Raw genomic sequence first — 17,964 nt, forward strand, 5'->3', positions numbered from 1 at the left:
AAAGATTAGCTTAATGTGTTTTTTACCAGATGAACTTTACCTCATTACAAAGAGAGGGGGAGGGAGGATTTTACTCGGGAAGTTAATGACCATCATTTCTGCCATCACAGCTACAAGGGTACATTCTTCTTTACAAGAATAAAAGCATTCTGAAGAAAGCAAGGATGGGCCAACTATAAGAATGGCTCCAGAGAGAGGAGTGAAAGAAGTAAATAAATATAGAAAGGAGGGTGACACTGAGTTACTTTAAATGACAGGAAAGTGAGGTACTTGTGAGAAAACAGAATCCTCAAGTTTTGATAAACTATCACGTTTGTTAAAGGGAAAAAAAAAGGCCACAATGCTTAACTTAAAAACATGCTTACCTTCATGATAGCTTCAAGATATGGTGTCCAAATCTTCTGAGTTTTGGCAATAGCAGAAAAATAAGTTTTATTTGCATTTGCTGGAAAGGTAAGACACAATCAGCTAGTTAGTAAATCAGAGAGAGGATGGACATTAGACTTGCTGACAAATCAGATGAAAGGCACTTACCTACAATGCCTTTTAGGGGACTGATGACACTCATAAGGGCCTTTAAAGTATCCTGAACAGCTCTGTCTCTAAGCACAATTTTCTGAAACATACTGAGGAAATTCTACAGAAAAGCAAATTAAAATAGAAAAAAGAAAATGACCAAAAGCTTAAATACTATGGAAATTAAAAAAAAAAAGATTACATGCTTCAATTTTTAAATGTGTTTTTAAAGTATATAAGAAACTTAGAAAACCTGTAGTTGTCATGACAGATCATTGGACTTAGAATATTAGCATTTGAAGGGACCTTCCAGTTTACCTGGTATAACCCTCATTTTTTTTTTTTAAACAGTTGAGGGAAGTAAAGCCCAAAGAAGGGAAATGACCCGTTGAAAGTCACACAAACAGTAGGAAGCTGAGCCAGGGTTTGAGCCAAGCTTGCTTGGCTCTAAATTCAGTTAGCTGCTCTTTCTGTTATACCACACTGCTTTTCATTTACAGTTTGGAACACAGAAGAAACGAGGTACTGACAGTTCCCATTAGGAAGATCTCTGGCTAGGGAGCTCATCCGCTTCTAACATATCAAATTGATGTCTCACAAGATAAAAGCTTTTGTTTATAAGAACTAAAATGTAATTAAATGGGTTCAAGAAATATCCATTTGTTCTTATTGGTAATTCTATGAAGCAGGATTTACAGATACAAAAAAATTAGAAGAAAAATTTCTAGTCACTCATTCAGCACCACTGACTTTCATCTCTCTTGAGGCTAATCAGATGTACACAGAGGGAGGACAAGTGGGACCCTAAGTCAGTCTCACCTGTAATTCTTTGACAATCATAAAACATAAGAGCCTATCCAATCCATTCAGCCCAAAGGTGCCTAAGGTGGTTTGGATTTCTGAGAAAAGATGGCTGCTGGTCACTTCCTGGTGAGTCTTCAAGTCATACCAAGTGTTCAGCTGATCAATATAAGAAGTTGTTCTAGGTAACAAAACAAAACAAAAACAAAAATGGACACAAGCATTTTAAGGTGAATTGAATTCTGTAGGGGTTTTAGGAATCAAGACTTAGTGATAAGCCTTGACTTACCTTATTTATCTGTCCAATATGAACACAACTACTTGAAAGCAGAAAAAAAAATCCGTCGCATGACTCTTTATTCTACTTGACTTAAACCATAAAACTGGTGTGATCAACTTTGTGCTTTGGAATCCTATCAGCAGAATCTTTTGCAATAAAGAAAGATCTGTAGCCTAGAATGTACCATAAATTTCCACACAGCCCCATACATAAATGCCAAAAGGCTGTAGAGAAAACAGAGCCTTATGGCAGCCAGCCCTCTGACTCCAGAACTGATGATCTTTCCACTGCACCATGAGGGATCTTTTTTGGATCTTGACTCTACTGTCCAGTGCATCTCCTCTCAGTTTTGTAGCAAATGAAAAGGCGATGGTGTGCCAACTATCCCTTTATCCAAATCACCAGGAAAAAAAAGTTCAGCAGCACAGGACCAAGCCCAAGATCCTTCAGGCACTCTGCTGGGGAATTCTGCCAAGCTGACATTGAACTACTAATTACTACTCTTTGATTCTGACCACTCAACCAGCTCAGAATACATCAAACTCTATTAGTCTAGTCCACATCTCTCCATCTCCTCCACGACAATTATATGAAATACTTTATACACCAAATGTTTGCTTAAATCTAGGCAAATTATATTTTTACCCCTCTCTGATCTACTAGTTTAGTAACTCTATCAAAAGAGCAAGTCAGGGTGGTCTGTGACTTGTTCCTAAAGCTCTTTGGGATGAATCATCACTTCCCTTTTTAGATGTTCCTTGACCAAGGGATAATGTACCTAAGGCACTCTGACAACATTAAAGCGCTCCAGAAGAATGTCAGCTACTATTACAGAAGTAAATCACCTCCAGGAACGGAAAGGCCCAGTAGGGTTTTTAGGTCTCTGTACTTTGAGCCAGGGTTCTGGGATCAGGAAAGTTTCATATAGAATGCAAGATGAAAGAGCCCTGGGGCTGAAGGTGATATCAATTTATTTATCAACACACTTTGGGTTTGGTCAACTACTGTGGCATTTTATCAAAATCACAATGCTATAGTATCCAGGACAGTGCTATACACTTGTGAAACTGCCTAACCATACGATTGTCCAATCAATTTTTCTCTATCTTGACCAAATGAAGATTCTGGGAGTGATGCTGTAGTGTGTTATGGCAAAAAGGCACTGAGTCACAAGCCAGGAGACTTGGGTTCAAAAACTGCTGAGGCCAAGACCATTCTGCTTGTGAATTTCCCTTCTTCTGTCACCACCATTCTTACAGAATTCTGGGTTCCCAACTTTGGCAATGTCCTTGACTCTTCACTGTTCTTCCCCGGACTATCCAAACACTGGCCTTTCCTGATCTCTCTCCCTGCCCCTGTCTCCAGCTACTAGAGTCCTCCCCTTGTAAATGTATCTTGTATTTATTCTGCATGTACTTTGTATTTAAAGGTGCAAGTGTGGCATAGTAGAGAGCTGGCCTCCAAACCAGAAAGACCTGGGTTTAAGTCTCCATGAGATATCTGTAAAGTGCTCAGTACAGTGCAAAGCACATAATAGGAGCTTAATAAATGCTTTCCCCATCCTACCAATGACTTTCAGCAAGTCACTTAACCTATCAGTATTCTAGGCAATTCTCTAATATAATTAGCACACAAGGTGCTGACCTACATGGGCTGCATTTCCTCATCTGGACACTTCCTCTATCAATGACATCATGGGTTCAGTCCCTAGACTGATCCCTTTGTATATATTTATGTAGGCACTTTCTCTCCTGATTAAATAGCTCCTTGGGGGTAAGGAGCTGTGTCATTCTGGTTGTTGTATCCCCAGTGCCTGGCATAATGCCTGGCATGCATCAGGCCTCTGAGGAATGCTTATTAATTGAATGCAGGTGAGATGGGCAAATTATTTCATCTCTCTGAGCCTCAGTTTCTCCATCTGTTAAATAAAGATGATAATACTTGCACTCCCTATCTCTGGGGCTATCGGGAGGAAAGTGTTTTTACAAACCATAAACCTTTATAGAAAACATTAATACTTCAGAGAATCCATAATCCCACAGATGTGATTATTTCTTCCAAGGGCACAGATCCCACAATCTCATTTTGTGTAATTTCTGTCCATGTCCTCTCATAAATCCTTGTAAAGGAACCATAAGTTTTCCTGAAGGTCTTTTAACATCAAGGAGTATGAGGGCAACACTCATGCTGTCTATCTATTATCCTTCACTTTTGTGACATGACTAGCTCAACAACTTTTGCAACTGTGCGTTTCCTGGTTCATCTGTTTTATGCTGATGCCTTGTCAATAATTTAATTCAGCAAATGTTAATCATCTACAATGTACAAGGTACTCCACTAGGAGATGGGGACACAAAAAGAATTGTAGCCTATTTATGTTCACCATTGCCCTTTGGGTAATGCACAATTCTGATTCTTTGGAGCTCATGGCATTCTATGATTTGTAACCATATTGCCTTCCTGGGAGAATACTGGGGGGTAAAAAGATGGGTATTTTCACTTTAAACCTAGCAAACTGTCAACGATGACAAAAGATGGGAATAATCAATGTTGCAGGAGTTGTGGAAGACACTGTTGGTAGAAGTGAGACACCATTCTGGAAAGCGATTTTGAATAAGACTAAGAAAATGATTAAAATGTTCATCATCTTTGACCCAGAGATCCCTAGGCACATGCTCAAAGGAGGTCAAAGACTAAAAGATCTCATATATGACAAAGTATTTTTAGCAGTACTTTTTCTAGTAGCAAAGAACAAAGAAAAAAACTAGATGCCTATCATTTGAGGAATGAAAGAAATCTAGGTGCATGAATGTAATGAAATATAACTGTGCCTTAGTAGGAAATGTCTATGGAGAATGTGGAAAGACACAGGAAGACTTATGTGAGCTCTGGTCATTAAGGCAAACAGAGGTTAAGTGACTTTTCTAGGGTCATCACATAGCTAGTAAGTCTCTGAGGCTGAATTTGAACTCAGGTCTTCTTGACTCTAGGTTTCATGCTCTATTGTGTCATCAAAGTAGCTTGAGATTACTGAAAGCCTAGTCTAGCTTCCCAAATAAAATCTAGTTTACTCTCTTACTCCTATTCAGTCCTGGGCTCAGTTCACTGTTCAATAGTAGTGTCCATCCAAGATATATGTACTGATGGACCAGCTCAATGGTCCCAATGCATCCCAATGCAGATTACAGTCTCTATATAAATGACACTTGTTATATATTATTATAGAGATTTACAGAAATGAGAATTACTAGTGAGAATGGACAAAAAAAATCTTTTTTTTGATTACAGTTTTACCTTTGAGAAAGGTGGAGGGAGTAAAGAGAGGTTTTACTATTCTGTATTAAATTCTGACAAAGAAAGAACTGGCTGACAAAATAGAAATGATGAGAACTTCACTCAACAAGGCACTGAGAGCTCTTCGGGACAAAATCTTAGTGACCCAGTCATCACTCATTCTGTGGGGAAGAAAAGGAGAGGTGTCTGAAGAGACTGAAGGGGCTGAACAGAAGCCATCTATTGAGACATGGGGGCGGAGCCAAGATGGAGGAATGAAAGCAGTGACTTGCTTGAGCTCTCCCCCAAACTCCGCCAAATACCTGTAAAAATATGGCTCTAAACAAATTCTAAAGCAGCAGAACCCACAAAAAGACAGCGTGAAACAAATTTCCAGCCCAAGACAGCCTGGATGGTTGATCAGAAAGGTGTATCACGCCAGGCGGGGAAAGGAGTGCAGTGTGGCATGGGTTTGCAAGCCGCAGTGACCCTGGAGCAGGCCTCAGAGGACTGAATTGCGGGCAGCTGTGGCGGTTTCCAGACTTCTCAACCTAGGAACGCCAAAGATAACTTAGAAGGTCAGTGGGAAAAGTCTGTGATTGCAGTGAGACAAAGAGCTAGATCTCAGCCACAAGTCCCGAGCCTGGTCTCTGGGGCAGTGGCTGCCTCCTGAGCTTCTGGTCCACAGACTGAGGGGGAATCGAGTGGTTGATCAGAGGGGGATTGCAAGGATATTTTGCCAGTGCCGACGCAGGAATCTCTTGCTCTGCCTGTGCTTGGTTCTGGGTTACAGTTCTGAGGGGGGGTCCTGGGGCAAGGAGGAGCGCTGGCGTGGTGGAGCTTGTTGTGGTGGTGGAGAGGAAACACCTCGCCCTTTACCATACCACCTTGGAAGAACTGAAAATTTACAGGTCCCTAGAAGTATCTCTGAGAACAGCTGTACAAACACCCAAAGCTTGGGACAGCACATTCTCCACATTGGAAATAGACTCTTACCTTAACAAAAAGTTTAAAACTCAAGTAATTGGCTGGGATCATGAGTAAGCAGCGCAAAAAGAGTCAGACTATATTATCTCACTTTGGTGACAAAGAAGATCAAAACATACAACCAGAAGAAGACAACAAAGTCAAAGCTCCTACATCCAAAGCCTCCAAGAAAAAATGAATCAGTCCCAGGCCTGGGAAGAGCTTAAAAGGGATTTTGAGAAGCAAGTAAGAGAAGTAGAGGAAAAACTGGGAAGAGAAATGAGAGTGATGCAAGAAAACCATGAAAAACAAGTCAACAGCTTGCTAAAGGAGACCCAAAAAAATACTGAAGAAAATAACACCTTAAAAAATAGCCTAACCCAAATGGCAAAAGAGGTCCAAAAAGCCAATGAGGAGAAGAATGCCCTAAAAAGCAAAACTGGCCAAATGGAAAAGGAAGTCCAAAAGATTACTGAAGACAATACTTCCGTAAACATTAGAATGGAGCAATTGGAAGCTAGTGACTTTATGAGAAATCAAGACACTGTAAAACAAATCCAAAAGAATGAAAAATTAGAAAACAATGTGAAATACCTCATTGGAAAAACAACTGACCTGGAAAATAGATCCAGGAGAGAGAATTTTAAAATTATTGGACTATCTGAAAGCCATGATCAAAAAAAGAACCTCGACATCATCTTTCAAGAAATCATCAAGGAAAACTGCCCTGATATTTTAGAACCAGAGGGCAAAACAGAAATTGAAAGAATCCACCGATCTCCTCCTGAAAGAGATCCCCAAAAGAAAACTCCTAGGAATATTGTAGCCAAATTCTAGAGTTCTCAGGTCAAGGAGAAAATATTGCAAGCAACCAGAAAGAAACAATTCAAATATTGTGGAAACACAATAAGGATAACACAAGATTTAGCAGCTTCTACATTAAGGGACCACAGGGCATGGAATATAATATTCCGGAGGGCAAAAGAGATAGGATTACAACCAAGAATCACCTAACCAGCAAAACTGAGTATAATCCTTCAGGGGTAAAAATGGTCATTCAATGAAATAGAGGACTTTCAAGCATTCTCGATGAAAAGACCAGAGCTGAATAGAAAATTTGACTTTCAAGTACAAGACTCAAGTGGAACATGAGGAGGTAAACAGGAAAGGGAAATCATAAGAGACTTATTAAGGTGGAACTGTTTACATTCCTGCATGGAAAGATGATATTTGTAACTCATGAGACCTTTGTCAGTATTAGGGTAGTTGGAGGGAAAAAATTATATGTGTGTGTGTGTGTGTGTGTGTGTATGTAGATATATATAGACATATATATATATATGTATGTATATATATATATATATATATATACAGAGAGAGAGAGAGAGAGAGAGGGAGAGATAGAGGGCACAGGGTGAGTTAAAGATGAAGGGGTCATATCTAGAGGATAAAATTAAGGGGTGAGAGAGGATTACACTAGGAGGAGAAAGGGAGAGGTAGAACAGGGTAAATTATATCACAAAAAACAGAAAAGAAAAGGCTCTTACAGTGGAGGGGAAATGGGGAAAGGTGAGAGGGAATGAGTGAATCTTATTCTCATAGGATTTGACTTAAGGAGGGAATTAACATACACACTCAACTGGGTATGGAAATCTGTCTTACCTTACAGGAAAATAGAGGGGAAAGGGGACAAGAGAGTAGGGGGATGATAGAGAGGAGGGCAGACTGGGGAAGGGGGTAATCAGAAGCAAATACTTCTGAGAAGTGACAGGGTCAAAAAAAAGAATAGAATAAATGGGGGGCAGAATAGGAATAAGGGAAATAGAGTTAGTTTTTCACAGCATGTCTACTATGGAATTGCTTTGCATAACTGTACATATATAACCCATATTTAGTTGCTTGTCTTTTCAATGACGGTGGGTGGGGAGGGAGGAAGGGAGAAAATTTGTAACCCAAAGTTTTAAAAACACATGTTTAAAAAAAAATGTTTTCACATGCAACTGGGAAATAAGAAATATAGGAAATGGGGTACAGAAATCTATCCTGCCCTACAGGAAAATAGAAGGGGAAGGTGATAAGAGAAGGGAGGGAGAGACAGAAGGGAGGGCAGACTAGGGGAAGGGGTATTCAGAATGCATGCCATCTTGGGGTGGGGGGAGGGGTGAGATGGGGTGAAAATTTGGAACTCAAAATCTTGTGGAAGTAAATGTTGAAAACTAAAAATAAATTAAAAAAAGAAAAAGAAAAGAAAAAAAAAAGAAGCCATCTATCACCCTGGCAAGCCGCCAGATCAATGGTGAATTTCTCAAGTATTTCTATGAATCTTTAGCAATGGAGTAAGAACAAAGAAGGATTATTTTGCAGAGCATTTTGAACAACCATAGAGATTTCTTTTTTGCCAGTGAGTGTGATTTTTAAGGAACTTGAGAAAGCATGTAATCTGGATACATAAAACAAGTGCTTAACTACTGTATAAAAAATGACAGTTATACCTTCCTTTGTACAGATATATATTTATCATTTTTATATTTTATAAATTTATACATTTATATGTTGCTTTAAGGTGTAAAGAGTTTCTGTCACAATAATATTCTGAGGTAGAAGTACTAACAGCATTATATCCAGTTTACAGAAAGTAAACTGACGATTAGAAAAATTAAGTGACTTGCTCCTGATTACTTAGTGTAGGCAGGGCTAATATTTGAGCTTAGATATCTAAATCGAGGGCTTTTTCCTCACTATACAAAGAGATTTAAATTATCCAGAGTGCCCAAGATTTAGCACAGCTCAAATATACTTACTTGGGGTCTGTAATCCGTAGTATTTCTCTGCAGAGTCGACCAATAAAAGTTACAGATTCATCAACAGGAGTGAATTTTGGTATAGGAATATGAGTAGACTGATACATGCTTTGCCAATCTTGAATCTAAAAATGAAAGCCATATGCATATTTTAGATTAGGTTAGATTTTTTAAATAATCATTTCTTGCTACAATCATAACAGCATGAAGAATGACAAAAATAAATGCTCCTTTTTTTCAAAGCCTTTTCCAAAGTCGAAATTAGTCTAACAGTCTGCAAGCAACATAACATAACACTTTCTATACAGGTGAGAAAAAAATGACCAAATTTAAGTGGCCTTGTAGTCTCCTACAAGATTGGGGAAGGGTTAACAATATGGCCAGAGAAATGTAGTTTTTGTGCTATGAATATGATCTTTCTCAATGTGTTATATTATTATTGTTATTACCTGTCCTGTGGGAGTAGTTTAAGTGTATGTTTATAACTATTACTCATGATAAACTTCTATCCTAAAATATGAAAATGAGAAAGAGTATGGGATACGTTTAATTCCATAAACTAAACAACTCAAGGGCAGTGACTATATAATTGTCAAATTATAGAATAGGTTACTGGAGGAACTTGTGCAATCTGCTTCGCTAAAGTTTTTATAAAACAGCTCTAAGTGAGCTCATCTTCTCCCATGGCTTCTTTCATTTCTACATGGTGATTCCCAAATAAGCATCTCAGGCCTTGCCCTCTTTCCTGGCTCTAACTGGACCTTTAAAAGTACTGGCTCTGGGGCAGCTAGGTGGCATAGTGGATAGAGCACTGGCTCTGGTGTCAGGAGGACCTGAGTTCAAATCCGGCCTCAGACACATAATATAATACTTCCCAGCTGTGTGACTCTGGGCAAGTCGCTTAACCCCAAATGCTTCACCAAAAAAAAAAAAAAAAAAAAAAAAAGTACTAGCTCAAGTTTTATACCTTTAAGTCCTATCAACCCAAATTTGATCTTTCTAAAAATGAAATCATTATTTTTCCTTTCCCATTACCATCCAATACAAAATCTTCCTCCTTATTTCTCTATTTCTATTAATGGCATCATCGTTCTCTGAATCCAAGTGATTTGATAAAGAGTAATCTTTATATACTCCCATATTCAATGAGTTGCTGAGTCCTGCTGACTGTTCCTTAATAACAATAGTTGACATTTTTATAAAATTTTAAGGTTTTCACAGTATTTTAAATACATTATCTCATTTGATTCTTGCTATAACCTTGGGAGGTAGGTTCTTCATATGGTTATTACCTCCATTTACAAGTGAGAAAACAAATTTAGAGACGTTGAAATGATGTGCTGAAGGTCATACAGTTTGTAGGCCGCTTAATAAATGTTTACTTATTGAGATTCCTCGATGTTTACTCATTTCCTGATTCCAAGCCCAAAGCTCTTGCCACACACATCCTGACTCTCCTATGCCTTCATAGTGTATTTTTGTCCTTTTTTTCTATTTCCAGTGCCACCAACCTAGTTCAGATGATCATAAAATCATATATCTAGGTAGCAAAGGACCCAAAAGTCAGCTAGACAACCCCTTATTCTGTAGGTGGAGAAAGCAGAGTTCTGGGAGTTTAAGTGATTTGCCTGAGGTCATACATCATTCCACTCTAATCCAGTCCTGGAGGCCTAGAGGTGGGCAGAGGTGGAGGGGGCTGTTGCTTTGTTCCAGCCTGCCTGGCCTGGATACCATCCTGTGGGCCATGAAGATGCAGCTACTTCCCTCCCAACTTTCCCACCAGTGCTACCTTCCTCTTTGCCCTTCCTGGTTGGATGCTGACCCTTCATTTCAATTCCTCTGGGAAGGAATCCAGAGTCCTGGCTCCGCTTCTAACCCACTCCCTACATCTGCTCTGAAGCTGACCTTCTTGTATTTGTTTTCTCTCTCAATTAGAACGTGAGGTCCTCGAGGGCAGGGATGATTTTATTTTTCTCTTTGCATCCCCAGTACTCTGCACATAATAAGATCTTTTTTTTTTCTTCTTAAATCGATTCATTCATCTTGCTTAGACCACTGCAATAATTTACTAGGCTAATTTCTCTGCCTCTAACATCCCCACTTTCTAATTTACCTTGTTGGAATCATGGCTCTTTATTGTAAGTCTGTTCAGGCTGTTTTCTCTGGCTGAAATGCCCTCTTCCACTCATCTTCACATACCGAAATCATACCTATCCTTCAAAGCCTGGTATGAATGCCACCCATATGTGAAGCCTCAGATTATCCTGACTATGGATGATGTTTCTCCTCTGGATTCCTATAGCCCTTGAATTGTACCAAAATATAACACAACACTTATCACAAGTTATTTTGTATTGTAGTCATTTGTCTTTATTTCTTATCTATTAGTAATATAAGCTCCTTAAGGACAAAGGCCATATTTTATTTCTTTTCAATCTCCTTGAGGTACCACTATCTAGAACAGAGTGAATACTAAATATTGGCTAAATGACCAATTCATATTTCTATCAACTGCTTTAAGGAGTTATTTTTTTAATATATTTTTGGTATTTCTGAGTTTTTTCAGTTTCTGTATCATTACGGTTCTGATATACCCCAAATCCATTCAAATAAATCATCAATCTACAAATTAAATACCTTTGTTCTTAAGAAGTTATTGCACTCTTGTTCCACATTATAATTAATAATCCGAGATACTTCTTCCTGCCAAATCTTGAGACCATAAATATTGACATAGTCCTGGATGTATTCAAAAGAACGATGGAATCCATCCATGGTAGCTCCCATGTCTTTCAACTTGGGCATCAGTTCACTCGGCTGTGCAAAACAGAAAGATTAAGTCCATTAAATGGGATAGGTTGTGTGTTTTACTCCAATTTATATTAACCTAGAAGAAAATGAAGAGGTAACATTAAATGATTCCTCAACATGCATGCAAAGCCAAAGCTTAAAATAACTTTGGAAAAAGCTACTTTCTACCTCATCTTGGGGAGCAACAGTTGTCAGGTGAGTAGAAAAGAATGCTGGTTTCATTCTTTTTTGCCACCGTAATTGCCGTGGAAGAGATGTCTTCACAAAATTTAGTAAAGGTTGGCAGTTTTTATAACTTGTTTTTAAGGCTAATTTAGTATAGAAAATCACTTGCTAATTACATATGTGGTCTTAAGCATTTAAAACTTAATATATTTGAAATACTTTTCACTTGTAAATTTTGGGCCCCTTCTCCAGAGACAATGAATCACATTCTCTATCAGCTAAGGCAAAGCAAGGTCCCTTAGAAGTCTGGGATGCCTTTAAATGTGAGTGATTTTTCTGAATCTTAAGTGTAAGTTCAAAAGCTGAATATGGGTGGACTAACTAACAGAGGAGGGGAGGTCATACAAACAATTCTTTGTTTATTTTTTAAAAGTGAGTTATTAAAATATGAATGGATAACTTTGGTTGCACATATGATATAAAAATCACATTCTGTACTGTTTTATGTGACACATACAGAAAAGGGACTGTTTTAAACTGCTCTGGTGGTACCTTGGCCCGAGGGTTAAAGATGAGTCCCCTATGAAGAGCAAGAGCAACACGTTTAACCAGTTCCTTCCTTATCCCATCTTCTAATAACTGCTTTGGGTCCACCTAAGTCAGAACCAAAAAAAAAGGACAAACCAATTAGGAAACAAAAGGACAAACCAATTAGACAAACTTTTTAAGAACTCTAACAGAGGGTGACTTCTAAAGGACAATAAGGTAATTCTCAAACTCACAGCTGAAGACTCTAGGCTTTTCCTTAAACAACTACTAATTTGGGATTTGTTTTGTTTAGGGGGATACAGGGACACTGACAGTTTTACTAGCTGATACTGTGAAGGTGCTTGCCCTTAATGAGATTTCAATTTGTTCTGAAATTTTCACATTTATTAATTCGTAGTCATAAACTATTAATTTTAATGATTAATAAGATGAACAATTACTTTAAGAGAAATGAACAAGTATCTAATTGTGGCACTGGATGAAGGTGGCTGGAAGAAACAAAGGGAATGGATCTGAACTTAAATGAGCAGCTTTCACATCAATGTACTTTAGGAGAAAGTTAAGTCCATGTGTGAACTATCAGTGTGTGAGAGTGTGTGTGTGTGTGTGTGTGTGTTTTCACATTTATTAATTCGAAGTTATAAACTATTATTCTTTAATGTAAGGGCTTAGAGATATTTTCTTTTTTTTTAGGAAACATTGAAAAGAGTTGCTCCAATATCCAGATAACTTCTAAAGCAATATATTCTATTTTCTGTACAGATGTAGAACCAAGTAGCTCTAAGACCAACTTTAAGCATGATATAAAACACAGCCTTACTATCCCTTTCCATTGTCAATACACAAAGAAAATGATGAACAAGATCCCACAGTGAAGCAATGGAGACAGGACTTTCAGCTCCCAATTCCCAATCCAGCATGCAAATAGAAGTGTCAAAACAAAAAAGTGAGTCATTGACCAGTGAATGGGATGGGCCACCATCTGCAAGTTGTGACAGTTTTCTATTTGTAGGCAAGCAGATGTGAGCAGTGGAATAATCTGCTTTCTGACTCTGAAGGTAAGAAAGGGCCCTCAAGGGGTTATTACCTTGATAATACCAACCAAAGTAGTTTTCATCATTAAGATGCCTTCAGTAAAAATGGAAATAGCATGGGTAAGCTTGGCGACCTTTAATGGAAAAAAACGATTAAGATAAATGAGAGAAGCCATTTTTAAGGAAAGCAAAAGAAACATCAATGATCGGCCGAGTGGCTGAAGGGAACAGGGAGGTGGATGTCTGTCTCTTCAACCCTTGGCTGAACTGACAGTAATGACACTAGACTGGATGCCAGCACTGGTCCTACCACCCACTGTTTGACTGTGGTTAAGCCACTTAACTTCTCTGGGCCTTGGGCTCCTCCTTTGTGAAATAAGAGAACTGGACTGGATGATCTCCAAGGTCTCTTTTAATTATATTTTAAGAGTCTGAAAATGTTCTTATTTCTTCTTGGTCTCCCAACTGGCTCTCTGAACATCAACAAAAGCCACTTTGGAAAAAAAGGAAGCAGATGTGAGGACCCTGTCCTAAAGGCTGACAGTTGGGAGTAGGAAGGAAGGCTGAGTTCTTAGATTTAGGGATTTGTGGTTGAGTTCCCACTGAACTGATCTGAATACTTAACCAGAATCAGTTTCATTCCCAACTTTCACTCTACACAGCTTTTCAACCTTCTGTCTAGGCCTAGGTAGAAAAAACAGTCTTTGAGGCAGTATAGATGGGACCAACTATTTAGCCTACAGAGACTATTTAAACTGAAGAAAAATTTGGTAATCATCTTTAAGAGAAGATCATATAGGGGACTGTGACGAGCTGTGGCCAGCCTCCACTGAAAACAACAGGACCAAAGGACCTTAAAACCCAGTCTGGGGGCAGCTAGGTGGTGCAGTGGATAGAGCACTGGCCCTGAAGTCAGGAGGACCTGAGTTCAAATCTGGCCTCAGACCAAACACTTGACACTTACTAGCTGTGTGACCCTGGGCAAGTCACTTAACCCCAATTGCCTAAAAAAAAACAAAAAAAAAAAAACCCCAGTCTGAGGAAGCTGGGTAATAATGAAATGAAGGTTTTCCCAAGGCTAGGAATTGGTGAAGTCATGGAAGGGGTTGGCAAAGTAAAAAGGTCTCCCTCAGTGAAGGTCTTTGGAATCAAGATGGATTTTCATGTGTGTGGATTTTCACTGGATGGGCATGGGGGTGATATTATGATGTCTGGTCCAAAACACAAAAATGCAAAACTTTAAATGTCAAAGGAACCTCGTATCGTGGGCCCAGCTGGGCATAGTCTCTTAGTTTGTCTTTGTCTAGCCGGGTAGGCACTTCGATGATATCATGGGTTTGAAGCTTTATGATCTTCAGAAGAGAAGTAAACATACTTTCTGGAATAATTTGCAAAACCTTTAAAGAAGAAATAAAGGGAAAAAAAGGCATTAACTGGGTAGCCCCACTCACTGAATATCTTTGTTAAGATGAAAACAAGGGCTTTCTGCCATAAATTCTCTCTTCTCCCCAACTACATAACTTACAGGCCCAATACACTGTCACATCTTTTCCTCCTTTCCTTTTGTCTCTGAGGAAGAGGTGGCTCTTTCTTTTTCCAAAGCCAGCCTTCCGGTGCCCTGGATCCCCTCTCCTCCTGCCTCTGCCACCACTGATTGTCTCTCATACATATTCAAGCTGTCCTTCTAATATCAATCACTCACTGTATTCTTGCTCTTTCACCAGTCCAGCCTTAAAAAAAACCTCACTTGACTCTGCCCAACTCTTCCAGCTATCATCGTAAATCTTTCCTTCCTTTCACTGCCAAATTCATAAAAAAAATCTACTCTTGCTGCCCCCTCTTCCTCACTACCCACTCACTTCTGAGTCCCTTAAAATTCTGTTTCTAGCCCCGTCTGTTGTCTAGAACTTTTCTCTCTTCAAGCTAGTAAATGACATCTTAAATGACTTCTTACCTGCTGAATGTGAAAGCTTTTTCTTGATTCTTCTTGTCCTTGAGATTTTTACAGCTCGGTTATTGCTTCCTTCTTCTCCCCTGCCCCCCCCCCCCACCTCCCCTTTCCCCCTTCTCCATCTGCCGTTGGCTTCTGAGATGCTGCTCAGTCTGGGTTCTCCACCTATCTCAGGCTCCATTTCCTGTCCCTAATGGGGGTGTTCCCCAGGGGGCTGTCCTGGGCCTGCCCGCTTCTGTCCCTCCACAGACTCTTTTTCAGGATTTTGTCACCTTCCACAAGTATTATTTTTACATAGATGACTTCCAAATCTAGAAAGCCACCCCTCATCTCTCCTGAATTCCAGCTGGGCACCGTCAAATGCTGCTTTGATTCATTAACTCTTTTCCAGCTACACTGGGCTATGAGCCACCCCCTAAATGCAATACTCGCTATTTTCCACAATCCCACAAGCCATTTGCTCTTCGGAACACACTTCCATTCATCACCCTCTCAGAATCCTTGTGTTTCAACAAGGCTCAACTAAGCTACCATCTGCACTATGAATCTTTCCCTGATTCCCCCCAGGTACTAAGAATCTCCCCAGTCTCAATTTTCCTTGTACTATGTTTATTTATATCCAAGTTGCAATTCTCCAACAAAAATTAAGCTGCTTGAGGACAATGAGTCGGTCAACAAGCATTTATTAAGTGCCTACTACGTGCCAGGCACAGTGCTAAACACTGGGGATACAAAGAAAGGCAAACACACAGTCCCTACCCTCAAAAAGCTCACATCCTGATAGGAGAGATAACACGCCAATAACCGTATATAAAATACATACAATGTAAATGGAAAGTGAACACAACACTCTGGGCAAAGGGATGGAGGAGGAAAAGTCATACTATGTGTTTGGGGAAGGAATCACAGGAAGTAGTCCTGTGCGCTTGGAGTGTACAGAGCGTAAACTAGAGGAGTTTGAGATCAAGCTGGAAAGGAAGGTTGGAGACAGAAGGTGAAGTACAAGGCAATGGGGATAATCAGAGGACCTTAGAGCTGAGTCAGGATCGGAGATCGAGAACTGGCAGGGGAATCTGAAACCTCTTTGTCCTATTCCCTCATTTTGCAGTCAAGGAAATGGTGGCCCCAGGAGGTTAAAGGACTTGCCCAAGGCAATACAGGCAGTAAACATCCGAGGTGGCATTTAAGCCCAGGTCCTCTGACTGCAAGGCCAGTGTTCTCTCTACTCTGCCCACTACATTTTAGCCATCAAAGGTTTTTAAGTAGGGAATGAAGTGATTGTTGCCATGCCACTTAAAAAAAAATCATGTGCTTCAGGGAGAACAGACTCTAACTTTTTTTTCAACAGGGTATTATTCTTCACTCACTCAATCATCACAATGGTTATTATGTAACAAAAATGAAGTGCACAATAGTAACTTCTTACCTTTCTTACATAGGAAACCAACTCTCCAGAATAATACTGTGATACACTGAGAAGGTCAGGGCTATTTGCCTGATTGATGCGAAGAAGGGGCAAGTCAAGGGCAGAAGCAAGCTGAGAAGAAAGGAAGGTTAGAGATAATCAGACATTATTATACTCATTTTACAGATAAGGAAATGAGGCTGGGAGAGATTAAGTAACTTGTTCAGGGTCATACAGCCAGTAAGCATATGAGGTAGGACTTGAACCCAGCTCTGATTCCAAGTCCATACTCCATCTACCTAGCTGTCCCAGTTATCCATCAGTGGACTCTGCACTTTTTCTTATCATTTTAATCTATGGCTAGTGGGATAGTGGGAAGAAATCTAGCACAGTCATCAGGGGAACAGAATCTTCAGAAAAATCAGTTTCTCCAAAATGAAAAAGGTGTTCCTTTCCTCCATTGCACTGGGTGGTTATGTAGTTAACCCATCAAGAAATAGGGTGCAAAGTTAACCACGAAGATGGGTAAAATTTCCAGGTCAAACTGAGATTTCTGGTGGAATTGAGAGAGGATTAAGGAAAGTGTCATTCTACTAGGAATGGTGATGGACCCCTAAGGAGAAAGAGGGAGAGGTTTTAAGCCCTGGGGGCTCTGCTACGACCAAGAACTACAGGGGACAAAGCCTGAAAGAAGAATGGGCCAACAACATAGCAAGCTGAGAACCATGGAGAAATGGGCAGGTTTAGGCCTGACTAGTTAGGGACCTGCGGTGTGCTATGGCTTCTATACTTTGAGGGCACTCATAGTCTGTGAGGGAAAGGAAGGTCCTTCAATAGAGGGGAAGAAGGACTTCTCCATTCTTTCTCAACTTATCTGAATTAATTACATCATGATTGAGGTTGGCCAAAAAGTCATATAAACACCCTCAGCCAAACCAAAAAACACTACACCTTAAAGAATTCTCTTCATATTTTTGACTGAATTCAAAAGGAATTTTTTCCAATTTTGCTTTTAAAAAGATAGTTAACTATAAGTATTTCCTAAGGGTTGTGTAAGTTATATAATTGTATCTATTATAATTTGAAATAGAAAGGCTGGATTTGTATTTTTGTCTCAGAGAATTTTGCTGTAAAGGCAATCAACATGCACAGGCTACATTTCGATGGAATACATTTATGGAATTGGAAAAATAAGTACATTAGATGAGCTTTATATCATGGTATCACAGCAACTGAATCACTTAGATATATGAGGTGAAGGAGAGTCCTCATTTTCTTAAGTACTGAGACCACCTTCTTTTCCCTTTTTCTCCTCTCAAAAGAATTGAAATGGTGATAGAGCCTAATTACTGACAACGAAAATAAATGATGTGCCTATACAACCTCGAAAATCTTCCAAGTGCCAAAGCTGG

General features: G+C 39.4%; 1 protein-coding gene across 2 annotated transcripts in view; it reads right to left on the reverse strand.

The window, feature by feature from the left end:
- Positions 1-17,964, reverse strand: part of LOC114030634 (WASH complex subunit 5) — a 69,608-nt gene that overhangs the window by 14,672 nt on the left and 36,972 nt on the right. For both annotated transcript variants that reach the window (XM_027845485.1, XM_027845486.1), the window contains exons 15-23: positions 16,574-16,684; positions 14,453-14,593; positions 13,250-13,330; positions 12,166-12,267; positions 11,275-11,454; positions 8,638-8,762; positions 1,336-1,498; positions 535-637; positions 366-445 (exon numbers count right to left, since the gene is read on the reverse strand). In XM_027845485.1, coding sequence (XP_027701286.1) covers positions 366-445; positions 535-637; positions 1,336-1,498; positions 8,638-8,762; positions 11,275-11,454; positions 12,166-12,267; positions 13,250-13,330; positions 14,453-14,593; positions 16,574-16,684 — 1,086 coding nt within the window. The remainder of the gene's footprint in view (positions 1-365; positions 446-534; positions 638-1,335; positions 1,499-8,637; positions 8,763-11,274; positions 11,455-12,165; positions 12,268-13,249; positions 13,331-14,452; positions 14,594-16,573; positions 16,685-17,964) is intronic.

This window comes from Vombatus ursinus, unplaced genomic scaffold, assembly GCF_900497805.2.
Source record: "Vombatus ursinus unplaced genomic scaffold, bare-nosed wombat genome assembly UNPS02014973.1, whole genome shotgun sequence".
Classification (NCBI taxonomy): Eukaryota; Metazoa; Chordata; class Mammalia; order Diprotodontia; family Vombatidae; genus Vombatus; species Vombatus ursinus.